This window comes from Dromaius novaehollandiae, chromosome 8, assembly GCF_036370855.1.
Source record: "Dromaius novaehollandiae isolate bDroNov1 chromosome 8, bDroNov1.hap1, whole genome shotgun sequence".
Lineage (NCBI taxonomy): Eukaryota > Metazoa > Chordata > Aves > Casuariiformes > Dromaiidae > Dromaius > Dromaius novaehollandiae.
The window spans coordinates 29,880,725-29,898,868 of record NC_088105.1 but is presented as its reverse complement, the minus strand read 5'-3'; the positions used below and the strand labels follow the sequence as shown (position 1 = coordinate 29,898,868).

Genomic DNA, 18,144 nt, shown 5'->3' with positions numbered 1-18,144 from the left:
TTGTCCATTTTGAAATTAGATTTATTACTTGATCAAACTGAAAACAATATACAGGCTACCAGAGTCTTGTTTTCATCCCATGTTTGCATTAAAAAAAAAAAAAAAAACCAAAAAAACAAGCACAACTGCAGATATGTCAGACAACAGGAGCCCAATTAGAAAATGGAAGAGCAGAGATGCATGGAAGCTTTGGAATAGGTGATCAGTTGGCGGGCCACGCTCCTCAAACAGTGCAGAAACAGTTCAACCCCAGCTCAAAAAACTGGGGAGAGAGAAAAGGAGCAAAGAGAGTAAGTTCTATTACTGAAGGTACTGTCTCTGGTCATCTGAGGGGTCTGCTGATGGAGCAAGAGGTCTCCTAGAAGCCCAGCCACAGGCAGAAACATTACCGCAATCAGGTGCTTTACAAAGAAGACAGTCACCCTTTTAAACCTTATAAAAGTAATCACTGGCTTGCCAACCTCATTCTGAATTAAGGGCAAGCCACTATTTGTTTATAATAAAAATGCCTTTTATGGGTCCAACTTGAACCAGCCACAGATAGAAATTTCATGAAAAGTGAGGCGAGGAAGTCTGTTGCCTGCAACATCACATGCAATGGATCTAACAAGGGGCCAGCAGAGTTCCCACGGGGTGTGTATTGAGCACGACCTCCGAACGAACACATTCAAGAAGCACCTGCCCAGCTGATACTCCAGCAGCACCATCCTCTCACTGGAATGATTCTGTAACAGGGATAAATACACTTCCCAAGACAAACCACTGAAGAAAATTGCTATCAGTCAAGATCTTTAAGTCTGGATAATTCAAAACATATGTATCTTTGAGATAGCTGCTCTATAAAGAGCTTTTATTGCTAACTGTTACAACACTTCAAGCCACAAAACCCATGATTTTTGGTAAGTCAAATACTATAGATCCCAAAGTCAGGGGCTCCAATTTTGTTTTAAATTCATTGATATAAGCCAATATGCAGTTCACTCACTGCACTGGGATAAAGTATGCTCACATTTAAATTGTGTGGCACGAGAACTGACAAGAAAATTGGGAAAGCCCTTTGTCTTTGAGCGCAGGATGGCAGCAGTTTCCAACACAGTGCAGCCAACTGACAAGAGTATGAGTCTGGAGTCTGCAGAAAACACAGCAGAACAAAGCTCCTGTTCCAGAACAAATACCAGGCACAGAAGCTCTTGGGAGGGAGGAAAAAAAAAAAAAGAAAAAAGAAAAGAAAACTCAGTACTGTAAGAGGTGGGCAGCAAAACCTGCTGCAGCTGAAACATTTCAAACAAATTCAGCTGCTTTGCACTAGGTCATCATTCTAGGACCATGCTGTTCAGAGCCAGGTGTTTGCAGCACAAGTACAGCACTTGGAGGGAACAGTCCATTTAAATTATATAGCAGTCTGTCAAAAAAGTCTGAACACCAACAACTTTTGTCCCTGGAGGGAAAACAGGAGATGATGCAAAGACTGTTTTTCAGTAATATGCAGGTAGTGTTCAGCCTAAGTGAAGTAATAGCAAATCCTAAAATATGCTGAAAGAATAGAGCCAAATTTGTGCAGACACTGCAAGCTTTTCTTCACATTCGCTAACAGCACATCACTCCAGAGAGGCTTAGGTACAGACTAAGACATCAAAGTGCAATTCTGTTCTCATTGCGCAGACTGAGCATCTGCAGCTACTAAGCTCTGGCCTTCCCAGACCCTAGTTTTATCAAGTCAACTACTTCATCCATTAGAAAGTGATTTAATGCCCTGAGACCAACCAGGAATTTTGGATATGGGAAAACATAAAAAGGAAAGCCACGATCTCCTTCCAGAATCTCCTCAAGCCTTCCAATACTGATGAACAAGGTATTCTGCCACAGACCTCGGACAGAACGAGAACTCTATGCAAAACAGCAGTTGTGCAAATCTTTGCTACTCATATCAGCCTCTTGACCCTATAAAAATGTAGGGATAAGTGAGATTTTCTTTACAAAAGTTGTAGTTTATTACTTTTCTGATCAAGAGTTGTATCACTACACAATACTACATTTTATTGCTAATCACAAACTGATGCACCGGGGTTTCAGAATAGTTTGGTTTATAGCGTTCTTATGTAACAAAGGAAAAAAGTTACAAATCCAGATTTTGCAGACACATTGCCATGTCCCTGTAGAGCAGGGATGCATTAGGTCTGTTTCGCTAGAAGATTCTCCCCTCAAACTTCTTTTGGAGAACACGTAACCTTATTTTTCTCCATCAGGAAAATCACCCAGTCATTTCATGCAAAGGAAGGCAGCCAATCAGCCTAAAATCCCTTTCCTAAGCAATGGGAAGGGAACACATGTTTACACGGCTCCTGCTGTGGTGTGATAATGCTTAAACTAACAGGAGCAAGTTGGCAGATCTTCAGTGTATACCTACTACCCAACTTAATTCAGCTTTCTACTGCTGGGATAGCAAATTCTCTCCAACACAACTGAGATGTGCCCTACTTACTCTCTGTAAAAACACTGCAGTAACCTTTGCCAGACAGCAACATGGCAGCACTCCTGCTTCAGAAGGGCATTACATAGCCTTTCAGTAACACATACAGTTCAGTGCATGCTGTCTCTCTCTCAGAGCCAAGTCTAGCTGTTGTAAGCAAAAGCCTGTGGCCACACAAAGGGCTGCCACAGAAGAGGTGCCACACTGCTTCAAATACTGCCGCCCTGTCATACCCAATACCGTGATGCTTGGATCTCAAGGAGGGAGAGTTAGGGCTCCGTCCCTTTGGTCATTATTGCCTTAGTTGGGGGGGAAACTAGAAAGAAACTCTTTGGGAGCTGAATGTGTATTCTTGTTAGAGAGCTGCACTGCGCAGGGCTTCAGACAGATTTTGTTGATACTGAGGCACATACTATTACAGTTAAACTTATGAATAAGTAAGTCAAAACAAGTATCAGAACAAAAATATTATGGAGGGTTAAATAATTTGTCCAATAGGATTCAATTTCACATTTCACCTGTTCACAAGCACCTCCTGTCTGCTTGGACCTGAACGGCCTACAGCTCAACCCTCAGAAAGGAGGTGCTGAGAAACAAGAGGCTAAAGCTGCTTGAGACAAAAAGATGGATATAAATACAAAAAGAGGTTCAATGTCAAGCACCAGTAATACTGCCTGCTCAAGCCCAGGTGCAGCCACCAGGGAGACTCCTCAAATCAGGAACATTATTCAATTAAAACAATACATTTTGTACTATTCTGCAGCTGCCAAGATTCCTGGCTACAACTCCCAGAAGAGTTTGCCACCTGTCAAAATTGTCTCTAATAAAAAAAGCAAGACTGCTTGACGAGATGAAAACAGCACCCCCAAGCTGGCTTATTCAGTAAGGACCCAACTTCAGACCAGGAGTCTGCAGGCATCAGCTTCAGCAAATGGGATCTGTTTCACTATCCGACAGCTGGCTTTCAGCTACTGCAGAGCATCAGCTTTTTAGCTTCCTTAAAAAAACAAAACAAAAACACCCTGGATTTGAAGCATCCAAATATGGCCTGTTGTACTGGAGCGTTTAAATCCTTGGGGACGTGGGCGTCTTCTTCCTCTGCCACAGGCAGTGCTTACTCCATGATAGCCCGGTACAACGCAGGCTCAATGTAATCTTCCCGGTAGCGTGAATTGATCACTCTTTGTCTCTTCCTCTCTTGTCTGACTTCCTTCTCTGCAAAGATCTCTGTGAAGCGCATGTCTGAGGCTATTGACTGAGAGGAAAAGCAGAATTAGTTACCAGAACACAGATCAAATCCCTGCCCACACATCCTCCCACTGCATGAAAGAAAGGACTGGTTTAGGGTGCTTGGACACATTCAGCCTTCTTCAAAAACTGACCTTTTGGGTTTCTGCACCGCACAGGGAGAGAAACATCTTAAAAAAATAGATTTAGAAGTCTGGGTATAAGTTTAAGCAAACTGTAATCAGACACCTAAAGGATAACAGGTTTCAATTTTAGCTGAGTAGCTAATGAAAGTTCTCAGTCATTCTCTTAAAGGAATAAATGCATTGACCTGTTTGAATTCAAGGAATCTAGTGCATTCTGGGCCTTACGGAGCAGACTGGTTTAAACCCCCAGTCACAGGAGTCCGCTGTGATACACTCTTTTCTTAAACTTGTAATATTCTGTGTGCCTGCCAATAGGTTTTGCATTATGGTGTACAGGATCATCTGGTAAAGCTAGATACCTGGCAGGCTGTCCATAGTTGCATATTTCATAGTGAGATGCATAAAGCACTGGAAGAGGGACCTAGACAAGTCGCAGGACCTCCATCCTTGCAGATAAGCAGAACTTGACTGGACAAGGCCCTGAGCAGCCCCATCCGACTTGGAAAGTAAGTGCTGCTTTGAGCAGGGTATTGAACGGAAACCTGCAGAACTTCCTTCCTACCTAAATTACTTTACAATTTAAAGATGGCCAGCTCCCATAATGCCACCCTGTAAGGAGCTTTTCAGAGCAAAGAATAAGGCAAGCAACTGCTTACCGTAGGATGGGATGGGGCAGCGACAAGTACCGTCCTAAGCAGCAGCTCTATGCGCAGGGCTACACACCCCAGTCTTTGCAGGAGAATGAAGCCTCTCCAGGGCAAAAGATAAACTTTGCTTCTGTAACCTGATCTAATACCAACCTTCACAAAGACTTGCAGAGAGTATCAAATTGTAATCCTTTGCTGCTGTATACAACCCTTGCTGTCCAAGGGCAAACTACATTAGAATGAACTTATTTAGGAGATGCTTGCACCCGCTTTACCTACCAGCCTTGATTTGACTCTCTTAGGAAGCTCCTCTTCAAGAGTGTACACATCATCCCTTTTCACCATCAACTGTGATCCATCTTCAAACTCCACCTGACAGGAAAATGGATTTTGTTCTGCCAACAGTCTCAGGAGTTAGACCCTGTCCACTCCTACCCTGAGTTTGCCTTTTCCTCCCCGTAGAGGCCTCTCCTGAAATCATCTTCTACCATTTGAGTTTTAGAAGATACATATGCGGGTATGTATACTGCAACAAACTTTAACCAAAACCTTGCCAATTCCTTGGCAGGGAAAGCAGCCAAGCGAGTTTTGGAATATTCTTGTAACAAGGCACAATGCATTCTGACTAAGCAGAAAAAATACGCTTTATTTTACAGTAGTTTAAACTACAGGAACTGAGTCTGCTGAAGAAAAGGCCAATGATTTTCAGAAGCTGACACTTTCAAGCAGGTAGCCAGATTAAGCAGAGTTGCAAGCAAACACTTTGCTGTTACCTCCAGTGAGTGTTACCAGCATTTGGCATTGCTGAAAACACTGGATCGCTCACTCTCAGGCATGTAAATGTGACCCAACTACAGCCCTGCTGGCTTTGAGAACAGCCCTGTTAACATGATCAGCTTGTTGTGAACCCTGAATTTCCAGGCACTTGCTGGGCTCAAAGCCAGGAAAGGTAAAAGATGGATTGAGTAGAACAATTAAATGCGAGTATTGCTCAGTTTTTAAACAAGAGCTGCCTGTAGCTTTTTGTCCAATGTAAAAGGCCTCAGAAAGAGAGAAGTCAGCCAAGGCAACAGGGTGATGGCAGCTGTCTGTGCATGTATGATTACATAAACTGCCAGTCAGCCAGGGTCTTCTGCACCATGTTGCTCCATGATATGTTCCTTCCAAGATAAGGATGTAATTCTCATTGCTGTAAGAATTCTCTCCTGTGTGATGCTTACCTTTCCCAAGGAACTACTCATTTCAATTCAACTTTGAAAGCAAACAGCAAGGCTTTAGACAAAAGACTATGATAATCCTGATGCAACAAATTCCCATGGGTCTTCTAAGCAGACCAGAAGCAAAGGACTAGAGTCCTTCAGACAGCTGAGGAAGATGAAGTTACTGCAAAAGGCAGGGAAAAAGGAGTATCAGTTCTGTACCTGGTACATCTGGATGGCATGTGATGCAACAAACTTGGCTCCATAAACTTGTCCATCCGTCCATCTCACCTGCACAACCTCGCCTTCAGCAGGAGGACCTAACTGAAGACAGTCTCGACTCTGGCAGCAAAAAGAAGGAATTTGGGAGACAAGTAAGGGTCAGCAGCTTCCTTATATGAAGATCAAGCAAATCAAGGGGGAATCTATCCCAGCTGTATGAGACACATTGCATAGTGTCCCAACAGTTATTCTGTTCTAGTGATGGAGACACAAGTTGAGCAACATCTATTGATATCATCTGCTTTTAAATCCTGAGGGTGGGCGTAGCTTCAGAGTACTTCATGCAGGAACAGTATGAAAGTACCAACAAGTTTTCCTACTCACTTATCACTGTTAAGCAGGAAAAGATTAACTGCACCCTCTGTTACACCTGTGCAACTGTCTTCCTATTTACCCTCAGTTAACCTAAATCAGTCTCACTTATACTCACACAGCTGGCTTGCAGCATACCACAGTCACAACACAACACTGGGCTGGAACACTTACTAATTCTCCTAAAGTGTCTGCTCTGCAGCAGGAGGAATTCGCTAGCACCATGTGCCCTCTACTGGAGCCAGACTCCCACTGCATAACATACCACAATATCCTCCGGATACAGGTTATCGCTGAAGGAGCCATCATCGAAGTTGACCTCGTAGAAAGTCTCCTTTGCAAGACTGACCACTTCACATTGATAGAAGCGACCATTCTTGTGCTTGCTGATGACTATCTGTCCAGGTGACAGATCCTGGAGCGCAGCCTTGGCTCGCTGAGAGGAGAAAAGCACTTGTTACATAATGACATGATAAAGAACGTGTTGAAGCGCACAGCTCCACTGCTGTCAAAGGAAAAAATTTTAGCTCAGAGTGAATAACTGTACTCAATCAGCAGCATTTTCAGAGAAGTTCTGCCTCTAGTATTTCAAATGCTTAAAACTCCATCCATTAGCTGCAGCTGTCTAATCCTAAGGCACGCTACTTAGTAAATTAAGCTCCCATTCCTCAGAGCAACTCGAGGCCTTTACAGTAAATATTTTGTAATGGATTGTTGTGGCTTTGATGGCTTAAAAGGCTACAAGGGAACATTACAAACCAGGCAATCACCTAAGCATGAAAGTCCATGACAACTCATATCGCCTGATGGAGTCCTAGAACTAACTCCTGCACAATCTTATATCTAATATCACAACATAAAAACACTATTATTCCTCATTACAACAGCCATGGGAGGAAAGTAGCTGTCACAGTCCTCCTGTCCTGCAACCCAAAAAAAGAGTCAAGATCACTTAGAGCAGTAGCAAGGCTGAGGTTAGAATTCAACACCAACATTATTAGATTATGCCGAACATTTTGAGAGAGTCAAGCCTTCAATGGAGCTTTAAAAACTACACAGTCTAAAGCTTTTCAGTTCCTCCAAGAAATTCCAACTTAAATGCTGGAAGTCACACACCTACTCACCTCTGCCTGAGATGGAATCTTATGCCTGAAGCAGGTAATAAAGACAACAAATGGCCAGTCATCAGGCTGCATCATGACTCCTGCTGCTTGGGCACAGCTGACATGAAAGGATGTGGGACACCGACCATGGGAGCACTGCACGCAGCAACCTGCAATTCTCTTTCTCCGTTTCTTGCAGAAGATGCATTTCTGTGGACGGGAAACTAGCGGTTACTCTGCACAAAAGACTAGCTGGTCCAAGCTTCTGATACTGTGCCATCCATGCTCAGTGAAGGAGTTGCTACTTTCTGATCAAAAGAAGCGTAAGACTTGCTTTAAATTTATGAATCCTTGCCTTGTCATAAACTAGAATTAACCCCGTAAGATGAAAATATATATTAAATATCTACCAGCTCAACATGCACAAAGCATGCAACCCCAGGACTCTAGTAACAGGAGACCTTGAGTTAAGTCAGTCTGCAGTGCTCCAGGGCCTTTCAGCACCTGGTTATTAAATTACACAAAGACAAGCAACAAGATCAGTATCATGGGCAAAGGATTTCCTTGATCCAGAGACACAAATGGAAAAAACAGTTAGGCCTGTATAGGTTAAAGTTCTATCACTCTGCCCAGAAAGAGACCCATCCCTTTGGAGAAGGCTATCTTCTCAGAACTTACACGCTAGGAAGAGCCCAAGGGATGCATCACAGAATTCTGTGCTTTCCCAGTGATCGAGTGTGCATTCAAATGCCTGCTGTCTGTTCTACTACCAGTGACCCAATTACACTTAGGTCAGACATGATTAGGTGTTATAAGAAAAGGATACTCTCTGTAATGCATTAGTATTTGCAAAGCAGTTAGAAGTATTTTGCCCTCAATAGTGACTTTTTAGAATAGTTAAATATAGATACTTTCTTACTGAAGACATTCACCCATTATACAGATGTCTCACATATCCCCAAACATCTCAGTGTTCAACAGCAGTCAAAAAAGCAAGTCAAAAAGTAGGGATTAGAAAATAACAAAGAACATAGAGATCACCATTACACCATTTTTTTAAATCCAGCTTGCGCCACACACTGAAAACTGCACCCACCTACAGCCTGATCACCTGAATAAACATATACTAGGAACACGGAAGGGTTCAGAAAACAGCAACAAGAACGATTCCATTCTCCACACAGAAAACAGTGTAGATGAAGTTCTTCAGTTTGAAAAGGAGATGACTTGGTGCTGGATGGATAAGAGAAGTCTACCAAATTCTGAATGGCCTGGAGAGGCACTTTTTATTCTAACATAAGAAATAGTAAGAAATTGGTGGGAGCCAGCCCAGAAAAAACAGAATGAGGCAGTTCCTCAAACACAAAGTAACAGATCTGTGAAACTCTTTGCAAAAGCTTAAATGGGTGCAAAAAGTTTACTTAGGCTCAAGGAGATACCAGGGACTGGAGGCTACAAAACAAACCACAACCGGTTCTGGAAATCTCCTGAGCTGGAAATTGCCAGAGACAAAAGAGTGTGATATATTGTATTATGCCTGCCCTCTCTTTACTTCTCCCTAAGTGCTCATTTTTGGCCATTCCTGGAGTCAGGATACCGAGGGGGACACTCGGACTGAATTTTCAAGAGTACTGCTCATAGATCAAAGATTACACATTTAAACAGTTCTCTTCTCAGAAACCTTCTGCAGGTTAGAACCAACCCTATTTTCATGTAAGCAAGAACAGTTTAAACTAGGGAAGAGGAAGCAAACAGTGAAAAGTGGAGTCCAGCCTCTTTCCCACAGCTGCTTTTTTGATTTCCACAGAATAAAGTGGCTACTGCAAATAGCAGCTAGAATCCACAGCATTTAATACAGCTGGGGAAAAAGAAAGAAAACATTGTAAAGCCTTATCTACTAAGGCCACTGAGTTGGTTAACTGGAGGCATGATATGCAAATAGTTAATTACAGTAAAATTCCAAATAAAGTAGCAGCTTCACTGAATTCAGGATGATAGAGGAGTTTTGGTCCATCTTTTTGAAAGTATTTAAGGATGTCTACATGCATAAGATACACAAGAGTTATTGCCATAAATATTTCTAATAGCTAGTTAAATTGTAATAACATACAACACTGACTTCAAGAGCTGCTTAAACCAGGAGCTGGTACACTACTCAAGTAAGTGCAAAAAAGTAAAGTGAAGCTTTAGGGAGCATCAGTAACTGGGTCAAGCAAATATCTTCCTAGCAACAGTGTCTGCATTTTCTCTGATCTCCATTGTACAGAAAAAGCAGTGTATTCTCTCCTTCAGGACCAAGACTCACAGACGGAATTAGCAAGATCAACAAAAGTCAACAGCAAAGCACAAGTGTTCCTTACCAGTCTGAAACGTTGCAGGGGGATTTTGCCGACATCTACAGGACTGCGCTCTGCAATGTTCACAAATTTTGCCTCCAATACAGCTACAGCACACATCACATGAACCCATCTACCAGGACAGAAGAGGGGAAAAAAAAAATGAATCCACACTGGGCCAACAGAGAATGCTTCTGCATCCTAAGTAAGTTCTGATGAAGCTTGCTGCATACACAAACCAAGATGAACAGCCTCTGCTTCAGCACACAAAGGCCAAGAACCAGCAGTGTAATCTTCCTTCCTACTACTAGCAATGGGAGCCGCCTAAGTCGGGCAAAAACAAGCAACAACAAAAATATACTTCATAATTTTGAGCTACTACTAGCAGCCTTAACAGACGAGCAGTTTACTGCGACTTCTGCTGGTTGCATACCTGCATCACAAAAGCCTGCCTGATATACTTATTCCCCCACAAACCTGTCAGATAGTAACTGTACATTCACTCCTGAATTAGTTTTGAGACGATGACCAAGGGACTGAAGGCTCCATATGCTTTCCAAAAATTTTTCAGGCCAAGTTTCCATACCTTACCTCATGGTGCTACAAGCCTGTACCAATGCATTTTGCCTCAAGTAACTTCAGACAATCTATCACACCAAAGAGGGACGCTGGACAGGCAGTGCTAAAGAGGATACTTGCTGCAAAGTGACACTGAACTGGAAGATATGCTGCTGCAAGCTACAGTTGTCCTCTGTGTCCCCACCACATGCCCATTTTTGGAGAAGTCAAAATCATCCGTGAGAAGTTCCTGAGAAATGTTATCTTACCAGGAGCCTTATTTTCACGTGGTGCATTATACCTCTGTGCTTTGTACTTACAAAAGTACGAAAGCAAAGTCAAAAAACTCTGCACTTTGTACTTAAAAAGACGAAGCAACTAACAGCTAGTGTGACCAGAATGGGAGTGAGGCATTACCTGAAGAGATAAAGATTGTTTTATGTCTCAGCATGCAATGTGAACACCATGAAAGCACACCTGAATAACATTAAGCATGAAAGGTGTTGCTGGTCACTCCATTCCATCAAATGCAGACATTTACTTTACCAGCCTAGCTTGAACCGCTTAGGCATATAGCCTAGCATACAACTAACTGCTAGGCTAACTAACTAACTGCTTAGGCATTGAGCCCTGAAGACCAATAAAGCTAGAACACTCACTTGTCATCATTGGCTCTCTGCAGTGCTCCTCCTCGTAATGAGCACAAACAGCAGTCCTGTCACAAGGAAGAAAGTATTAGCTGAAAGAGTGAAGTCCAGAGTTGGGCACTTGTTTCAAAACTTCCTCCTCACAATGCAAATCCACAGGAAAAAAAACTTGTTCCATTGTCATGAGAGAACTGAACACTTGACAGAGGTCTTTCCTGCAATCTTAGGTGCTGCCACCTTTAGGGGAATGGATAGACTCCAAAGCTGTCAAAGGCAAGCAGACCTGTCACTGAAGACTTGTACAATTTACTCATTATGGGTTTCTTTTACGAAGGCAACACCTTATCTCCCTCGAGGATGTCTACAAGGATCTGGAACAAGCATGAGTAGATACAATTCAAAAGGTTAACCCCCTTCTGCTGAACTAGAGTCTACGCAAATGTTCAAAGGAATAGTTTTACTCTTGCCTTCCTCATGTGTTCACATCTTCCTGGTTACATGACAGAAGCTACTTTCTGCTCTACAAATAGTAGCTGCAATATATTAAGAACAAAGGAGCAATTTTGATGTTCATGCAAAACACCATCCCCTCTACGGCTGGCCTGAGCTCAGCAGCTTTGCACTAGGTAAAAGGATTTCATGACCACTAGCTTAAAATAAGTCAAGATACAAGAGACTGACTCCTAAAACTTTCTCTAAGTTGCTCGCGTTTCACAACAGGGAATCAAAAATATAACAGTATGGAAATGGACTTTGTAGCAAATTCCCATATGCACCAGCTTCGTCTATGAAGGTCTTATGAGAAAACTACCTCTTCTAAGGCATTCTCTGTACACCTGGAGCACATCCAGTCTTCAGTGGCCTTGTCAGGGGATACACCGTAACAACCTAGAACAGAAACATATTTCAGTAACATACCTGTGGGTTGGACCAGATGATGTCCAGAGGTCCCTACCAACTCCAACTATGCTGTGATTCTGTGAAACAACGTTCACTCAAATGGAGCCCCATTCCCCTAGAGTCCAGAAGTAACACAGGAGTTGGAATTGAAGTACACAGGACCCAACCCCAGGGCTGTCAAGTTGTCCATGCAGCCAGCTAAATATTTCATAGGCCAGCGCTGCAAATATTCACCATTCAGATAAGGGCTGACTTTAGTCTATTTGTAGATTAACAGACTGGTAGAAGCTTATTTTGTACTGACTAACTACAGAGAACACTAGAATTTAGAGTTAAGTCTGGATGTACTCACTTGCATGAACACAGACATGGCAGTTCTTGCAGGTGATAAGTACACTGGTTCCATCCTCTTCCAAGTAAGGGGTGGAGAGATTGAGGTCAGTGCTGCAGCCAGTTGTAGTAAAGCACATTTCAGGAATTAGGGGCTTGGTTCGGACCTTCCCATCCACAGCACTTGGAGCTACTCCAGAGTTTTGACTGTGGCCTCCACACTCTGCCTATAAGGTACGGACAGGAAATACAAGTTTTACAAGAAAAAGCCTTCCTCATATCAAATTTATTCCCCGTTATTCCATACATAACTCCAGTTTAAAGAAAGAATGACGGTGCTGAAAGATTCAAGAGGTAGTAGGTTAGGTGAAAATAAAATTTGTTTACAAAATCCTCAGTTATCGCAACTTCAGAACGAAACTATCCTCTACTTGAATGGCTAGAAGTAAGGTATGAACAGCATCCCTCTGATGAGCAGCAGGACATACATTAAACTGCATCTCCTTTGACAGAAGGTTCCCTCTGAAATCACCAGGCCCACTTCATGCACCACTGCAAACACCTCTGCTGCATCTCTCCCAACACTGCTTGTTGATCTTACCTCAGTATTGGAGGATTATGATCACATGAATACGTATCTATTTTAATCCCCATTATTGTTGCATGGTCTAGCTCTGAACAAGTCTAGTGGGTTTTGAAATTAATTTGTTCCTGGGAAATAGGCCAACAAAAAGTGCAGTTTCCCAATGAAAGACCCGGAGACTTTCAGGTTAATCTTCTGTAACTTGTTACTCTAAATCAAACTAACTATCAATTACATGTACAGCTTACACAGATATACTTCCACTCAAGCTACCCTTCTTAACAGCTAAATAGAAACCAGTCTTTCTCTTTGGAAAAAAATGTCAAACTATTCTTTGTACCTTATAGGCCACCAAAAAGTAGCTTGCCTAATCTTTAAAAAAAAAAAAAACCTATAAGCACAAAGTGCTTTTGTAGAATGAAGCTGCACTGTCCCTCCCATAGTGCATCAAAAGCTAGGAAAAAAAAGGCCTGGTACAGGAACACAGTTCAAACTCAACTGAAACGTTCCCAACAAGTCTTGTTGATTCAGATTCCTTAAAAAGTATCTACTTAACACTGAATACTGCATGTCAAGCAAAAGACTAAATGACTGAGGAAACCTGAAACAAAGTGGAAGAAAATGAGACCTTTCTTCTTCTTCACATAAAGCAAAAAGAAGCACTTGTTTGGCATTTTGTGCAAATCTATTTCAACATCACTGAAGTGACTTCTCAAACTTACTATAGGCTTTCTGAAGTTGTAATGAAGACACTAACCACACCTCAGTTCTTGGAATGGTTTCTGCTTTGCTGTGTGGCATAGACAGACATCTGAAAACCCACAGCTAGTTTTCAGCTTATAGCGTTTATAACTGAAAACGAAGCCAAAAGAATTTGAATCATTCTCAGATTGTCAACTGTATACGCTGCCAGTGCCAATGACATTCCTGCGTACTATGCAGCTTTTGTGCAGAATTTCCAGTCCAAACAAGGACCTCCTCCCAGGTAGAAATATCGAACAAGAACTGTAATGCTTTTCATGTAAGTTAGGAACCATACACAATGTAAAGCCTCAATAAGAATTTTAAGTTTTTATCTCCAGAACTAGGGTGAACATGTTTCTAGAACCACCATACTCGCACAATGATATCAAACGAATCAAATATGCTTAGCTCATGAAGTGGGAAGGGGCAAACTATCTGTAAGTTGCAGCTGGAACATGCTATCTTAAAACTATCTGCCTCAGGCACAGCAAGAAGTTCAGTGTGGGATTCCTGCCTATGCGTTTACTCAACATGCCAAATAGGTTTTGCAGTCCATCCCAAGCTGTACATTTCCACAACTCCACTTTGCTAAAGCACATTTACATGCGTTACTGCCAATATGGATGTACTCCAAGAGAAGACAGCATTCTACCTATGATAAATGCCACCCACAAACAACTTATTTCATTTTACTTACGAGAAAGTTCTTTCCACCTCCCCAAAAACCTTGTGCTTTGAGTGGACTTCAAATGTTTAAAGAAAAAAAGGCTTAAAAAGTAAAGGTATCAGTCTGAAAAATAGAAATGGGATTTTATAATCAACTCCAGCAACATTCAAGCTCTGTTTTGTGGTTCTAACGAGAGAACTTTCTACATATAAGCTTCTGTGAAACTGCTGAGTGAATCCTTGAGAACCTCCAGGCAGCGCATGTTGGGTATACAGTGAGGTTCACCGAATCACGCTCTCTTGAAACAATTCCTTGGGAAGACTGCGACACTGATAGGGCTTTTGCTTAGCTAGCAACATACAAAGTGACGGTTTTAAAACTAAGCACCACAGCAGCAAGCTGTTCAGGCACTTCTCCTATAACATTAGCAGACCTGGGCTACATACCTGATACGTCTGAAAGAGCATACAAACAGCACAGTATGGAGACTGCTGAGCCATGGTCCGATTGTATTCTTTTTCGGCCTCAAAATTGGGTGGCCTATTCTGCCACAGTTGACTAAGTGGCTTGGCCCAAGCTTCCGTCTCCTCAGCCTCTTCTTCAGGAGTTAGTTGCTCTGATGCCTCTGCAGTAAGAGATCATTACTCAGTAACTTTGTGTCCTTCTACAGATATCTTTCTTGCAGATAAAACCAAATAAAGCAAGAGGTTAAGAATGGAGACGACAGCAAGGCTACCAGAAATACAACTTACAAAAAGGGTGATGGGAGGCAATAACTGGGTCTCCTCTTTAAGAGATGACTTCTACTAATCAAGCAACTGTGCTTGAGATTCAAGATAAGCCTACGGGGTGAGAAGAGTACCAACTCCAAAGCTTGTCAAGAGTAAGTCAGCCAAAGACGATTTTTTTTTAACCGAATATTTACATCAATTATTGCTATGCTCTAAGGAAGACTCAACTGTGCAACAGCCTCTGGTAGCGGTTTAATTTTCCTTTCAGAGTTGTGATTTGCCAGGGAATGGAATGGGAAAAAAGGAAGACATCCTGAGAGAACAGTTTAATGACGCAAACACAAAAAAATGAAGCAAGAACCTTGTCTAAGCTGTAGAGGTGTTACTCATCTAAATGACTGCCACTTCTTGCCTACCACTTATTGCCAGTTACTTAATGGAATACCTCACACTGTCCACAGAAGCTAAGGCTCTCAACAGTTTCCCCAAAGTGCACAACACTTACCATCATCACTAATGCAGTCTTTAACCAAGAGTGGGTGATGGCGTGGAAGCTTGCTCAACGGTTGGCGACGGCCCTTGGACTTTTTACTCTCCTTCATTGATCTTATGTACTCCTTCGCTACCTGGACAAGGAGAAGCAATTCAATAGTCATATAAGTACATGTCCTTTTGACCTTTTTAAAAACTTGCTTAGAACTTAAAGAAACCTAAATGTAACCAAGTTTTTAAAAAAACTGCTTGCATTGTTTTGCAAAGAGAAAACAGACAGCAGAACTAAACAGTGCATTTTCATTGTTCAATTCCATACTAGCTCTGTTGAGCCATTTAGGATATGGACTTTGCACAAGTCCCAGTGTAGCCAGTCCCAGGCTTGCATAAAAAGCTAAGAAGGGTGTTATAGACAGAAACAAAAAAAGATGAGTTGAACAGTTCAACTTAGAAGAGCTATGATACGAAGTCCCAAGCATTCTGGTAAAATGAGATACCAAATTAGAAAAAGAATTCCAGAATGTACTCAGGCATCTTGAACTAACAGGCTTATTTTAAGTGGAAGGACATTTCCACCCCATCTGCTTATTATTTGTGTAGATGTCTTTCCAAACAGACTGGAAGGAGGAGACCACAATAGTAAAGTCATTTCCTCTTCCCTTGGTCTTGCACAAAAACAGTGACACACACTGACAAAATCACTACTAACTTGACAAGAAAGGCAATAAAGGCAACAATTTTTAACAGCCCCAGTAACAGTAGAAGAAGGTCATGTTTTGAATCTGTGATTCCTCTATAAGCAGACACAAATCTTATGATTAAATACATCCTTCATCTTCTTAAGTCTCCTCTTTTTACACAGCAAGGCAGAAGAGAGCATAATAGTCATCATCCCTGATCTCCTACATAGCAGTTGGCTACAAGACTTCTCAGAAACAGAAATGCTTTTATTCAAATGGCAATTAGTATTCCCAGTTACCATCTGATGGAAAAATTGTTGTGAAATATACTGTACACAGGAACATCAATTACATTTATTCAGCAATTCTGCTTTCCCTGTATTGAGTGTCCAGTAATAGACCAATACCAGCAACGGAATTTCTTTAATTAATGTATACATGAGAACTCTTCCTCAATTTCAGCTTAATTATCCCCAGATTTGCTTTTCTGCTGTTCTGCTTCTGTTCTTCCTAGATTTTGAAGATATAACCATTATTAGCCTCACATCACTTCAATACATAATTAGAAAGGAAAACAAAATTATTTGAAAAGATAGCAATGACAGATAAGATTTTAACTAGTACAGCATTCTCTTGATTGGGTTGTTTAGTAAAACATTCACTGACTTTTTAAAAATATTCAGATTTACATTTTCCCCGCAACTTTTTTTGTCATTTGTTTTAAAAAGCCACATATATGGGCAGATGTATGCAATTTTACAGAAAAAGATAAGCTCAAACATATATTCACATGCCTGTAATAAATGTTGAACTGGACAAGATTCACCTTGGATGCAAACAGGTGTCTATTATCATAACAGTACCTGGATTAGCCTGTAACACTACCATTGTAAAACCAACTGAGACACCCTTCTCCCTTAAAACAGTAAAATTATTTAGAGAAGTTCTCAAAACAAAGGATCTCTGTTTCCCTAGAAGATGAAAAAGAGCAAGACTTTCATCTTAATTTTTTTGTTTAGCAAAAAGTTTAAGATAGTGGTTAGTAGGCTGGATTAAGCAGTAAGATCACTCAGAGAAATGATTTGAGAAACCATTTCATCCTGCAATGTCCAAGACATCACCTATCAGTCTGAATGATTATCAAAACCGTTGGGCTGAAATAAGAAGTGAAGGTAATTAAGCTTGTCCAAGTATTTAATTTTACTTCTGTCCCTTTGTAGCACTCAGGGAAACAATATTCAAAACACCACTAGCTGCTAAAGCATTCTAATGGAATGTCACATTGATCTGTAGGTATCAGAAAACAGGTTAATTACTAAGTGACTTGCTATGCAAATACCAACAGAATGAAAGTGTAATCTGCACAGATAGGAAGTTTTGTCACAGCAAATCCACGACCATGTAACACAGCCCTTAAGCTTTCAGTACTCTTGACATTCATACCTCTGCCAGTTCTTGTTCATTCACACTGGCTGTAGCACTGGCTTTCTTTCCTGAAGTCTGCTCGCTGTCAGATCCATTGGCATCTCCTTTAGCATAGCTGTGGACAGTAAGCACCCCAGCTGGCCCAGGAAGAGTTCTTTTTGGCAACAGATCAGTGGATTCACAGTCTGAAGAACCAGAATATGCTGGTGAGCTGGGCTGAACAGTGGAAGTTGAACTCGGCTTTGAAGCTGGCAGAGCTGAAGTGGAGTTTGAAGCATGTGAAATAGAGAGATCTAATGCAGCTGCTTCTTGCTCTTCCTCTTCTTCCTCCTCAAGCTTCACCGTTTTCAGTTCTTCAAACTTGGCTGATGAGTCCATACGATCTAGAAGAAAGGATATCCTAACTGTTATTAAAGTCTAGGCAGCACAGAGAACAGCCTGCACCTGTTTGCACAAAGCCAAACAGGGAAGAAGGCTACTAAGCACAAAAGAAATGTGACACAAAGTCAGGTAGAGAGAAGATCATTAATTCAAACACTATAAAATCATGGGTGGTTTGTAAAGAGTGAATAGAAAACGGTGAAACTCCTGGCTGCACGATGCTGTGGGTAAGAGGTCACCACGGTTCAAGGAAGATTTAACAGAAGAGAAATCAACAGAGGATT

At 41.6% G+C, this 18,144-nt stretch overlaps 1 protein-coding gene across 3 annotated transcripts in view; it reads right to left on the bottom strand.

The window, feature by feature from the left end:
• The window catches only part of KDM4A (lysine demethylase 4A), a 28,108-nt gene continuing 9,964 nt past the window's right edge, over positions 1-18,144 (bottom strand). For all 3 annotated transcript variants that reach the window (XM_064516089.1, XM_064516090.1, XM_064516091.1), the window contains 12 exons: positions 17,498-17,862; positions 15,388-15,508; positions 14,598-14,776; positions 12,180-12,384; positions 11,739-11,815; positions 10,940-10,995; positions 9,747-9,855; positions 7,408-7,596; positions 6,549-6,719; positions 5,912-6,031; positions 4,770-4,862; positions 1-3,725 (listed from right to left, as the gene is read on the bottom strand). In XM_064516089.1, coding sequence (XP_064372159.1) covers positions 3,585-3,725; positions 4,770-4,862; positions 5,912-6,031; positions 6,549-6,719; positions 7,408-7,596; positions 9,747-9,855; positions 10,940-10,995; positions 11,739-11,815; positions 12,180-12,384; positions 14,598-14,776; positions 15,388-15,508; positions 17,498-17,862 — 1,826 coding nt within the window. In that variant the 3' untranslated portion in view covers positions 1-3,584. The remainder of the gene's footprint in view (positions 3,726-4,769; positions 4,863-5,911; positions 6,032-6,548; positions 6,720-7,407; positions 7,597-9,746; positions 9,856-10,939; positions 10,996-11,738; positions 11,816-12,179; positions 12,385-14,597; positions 14,777-15,387; positions 15,509-17,497; positions 17,863-18,144) is intronic.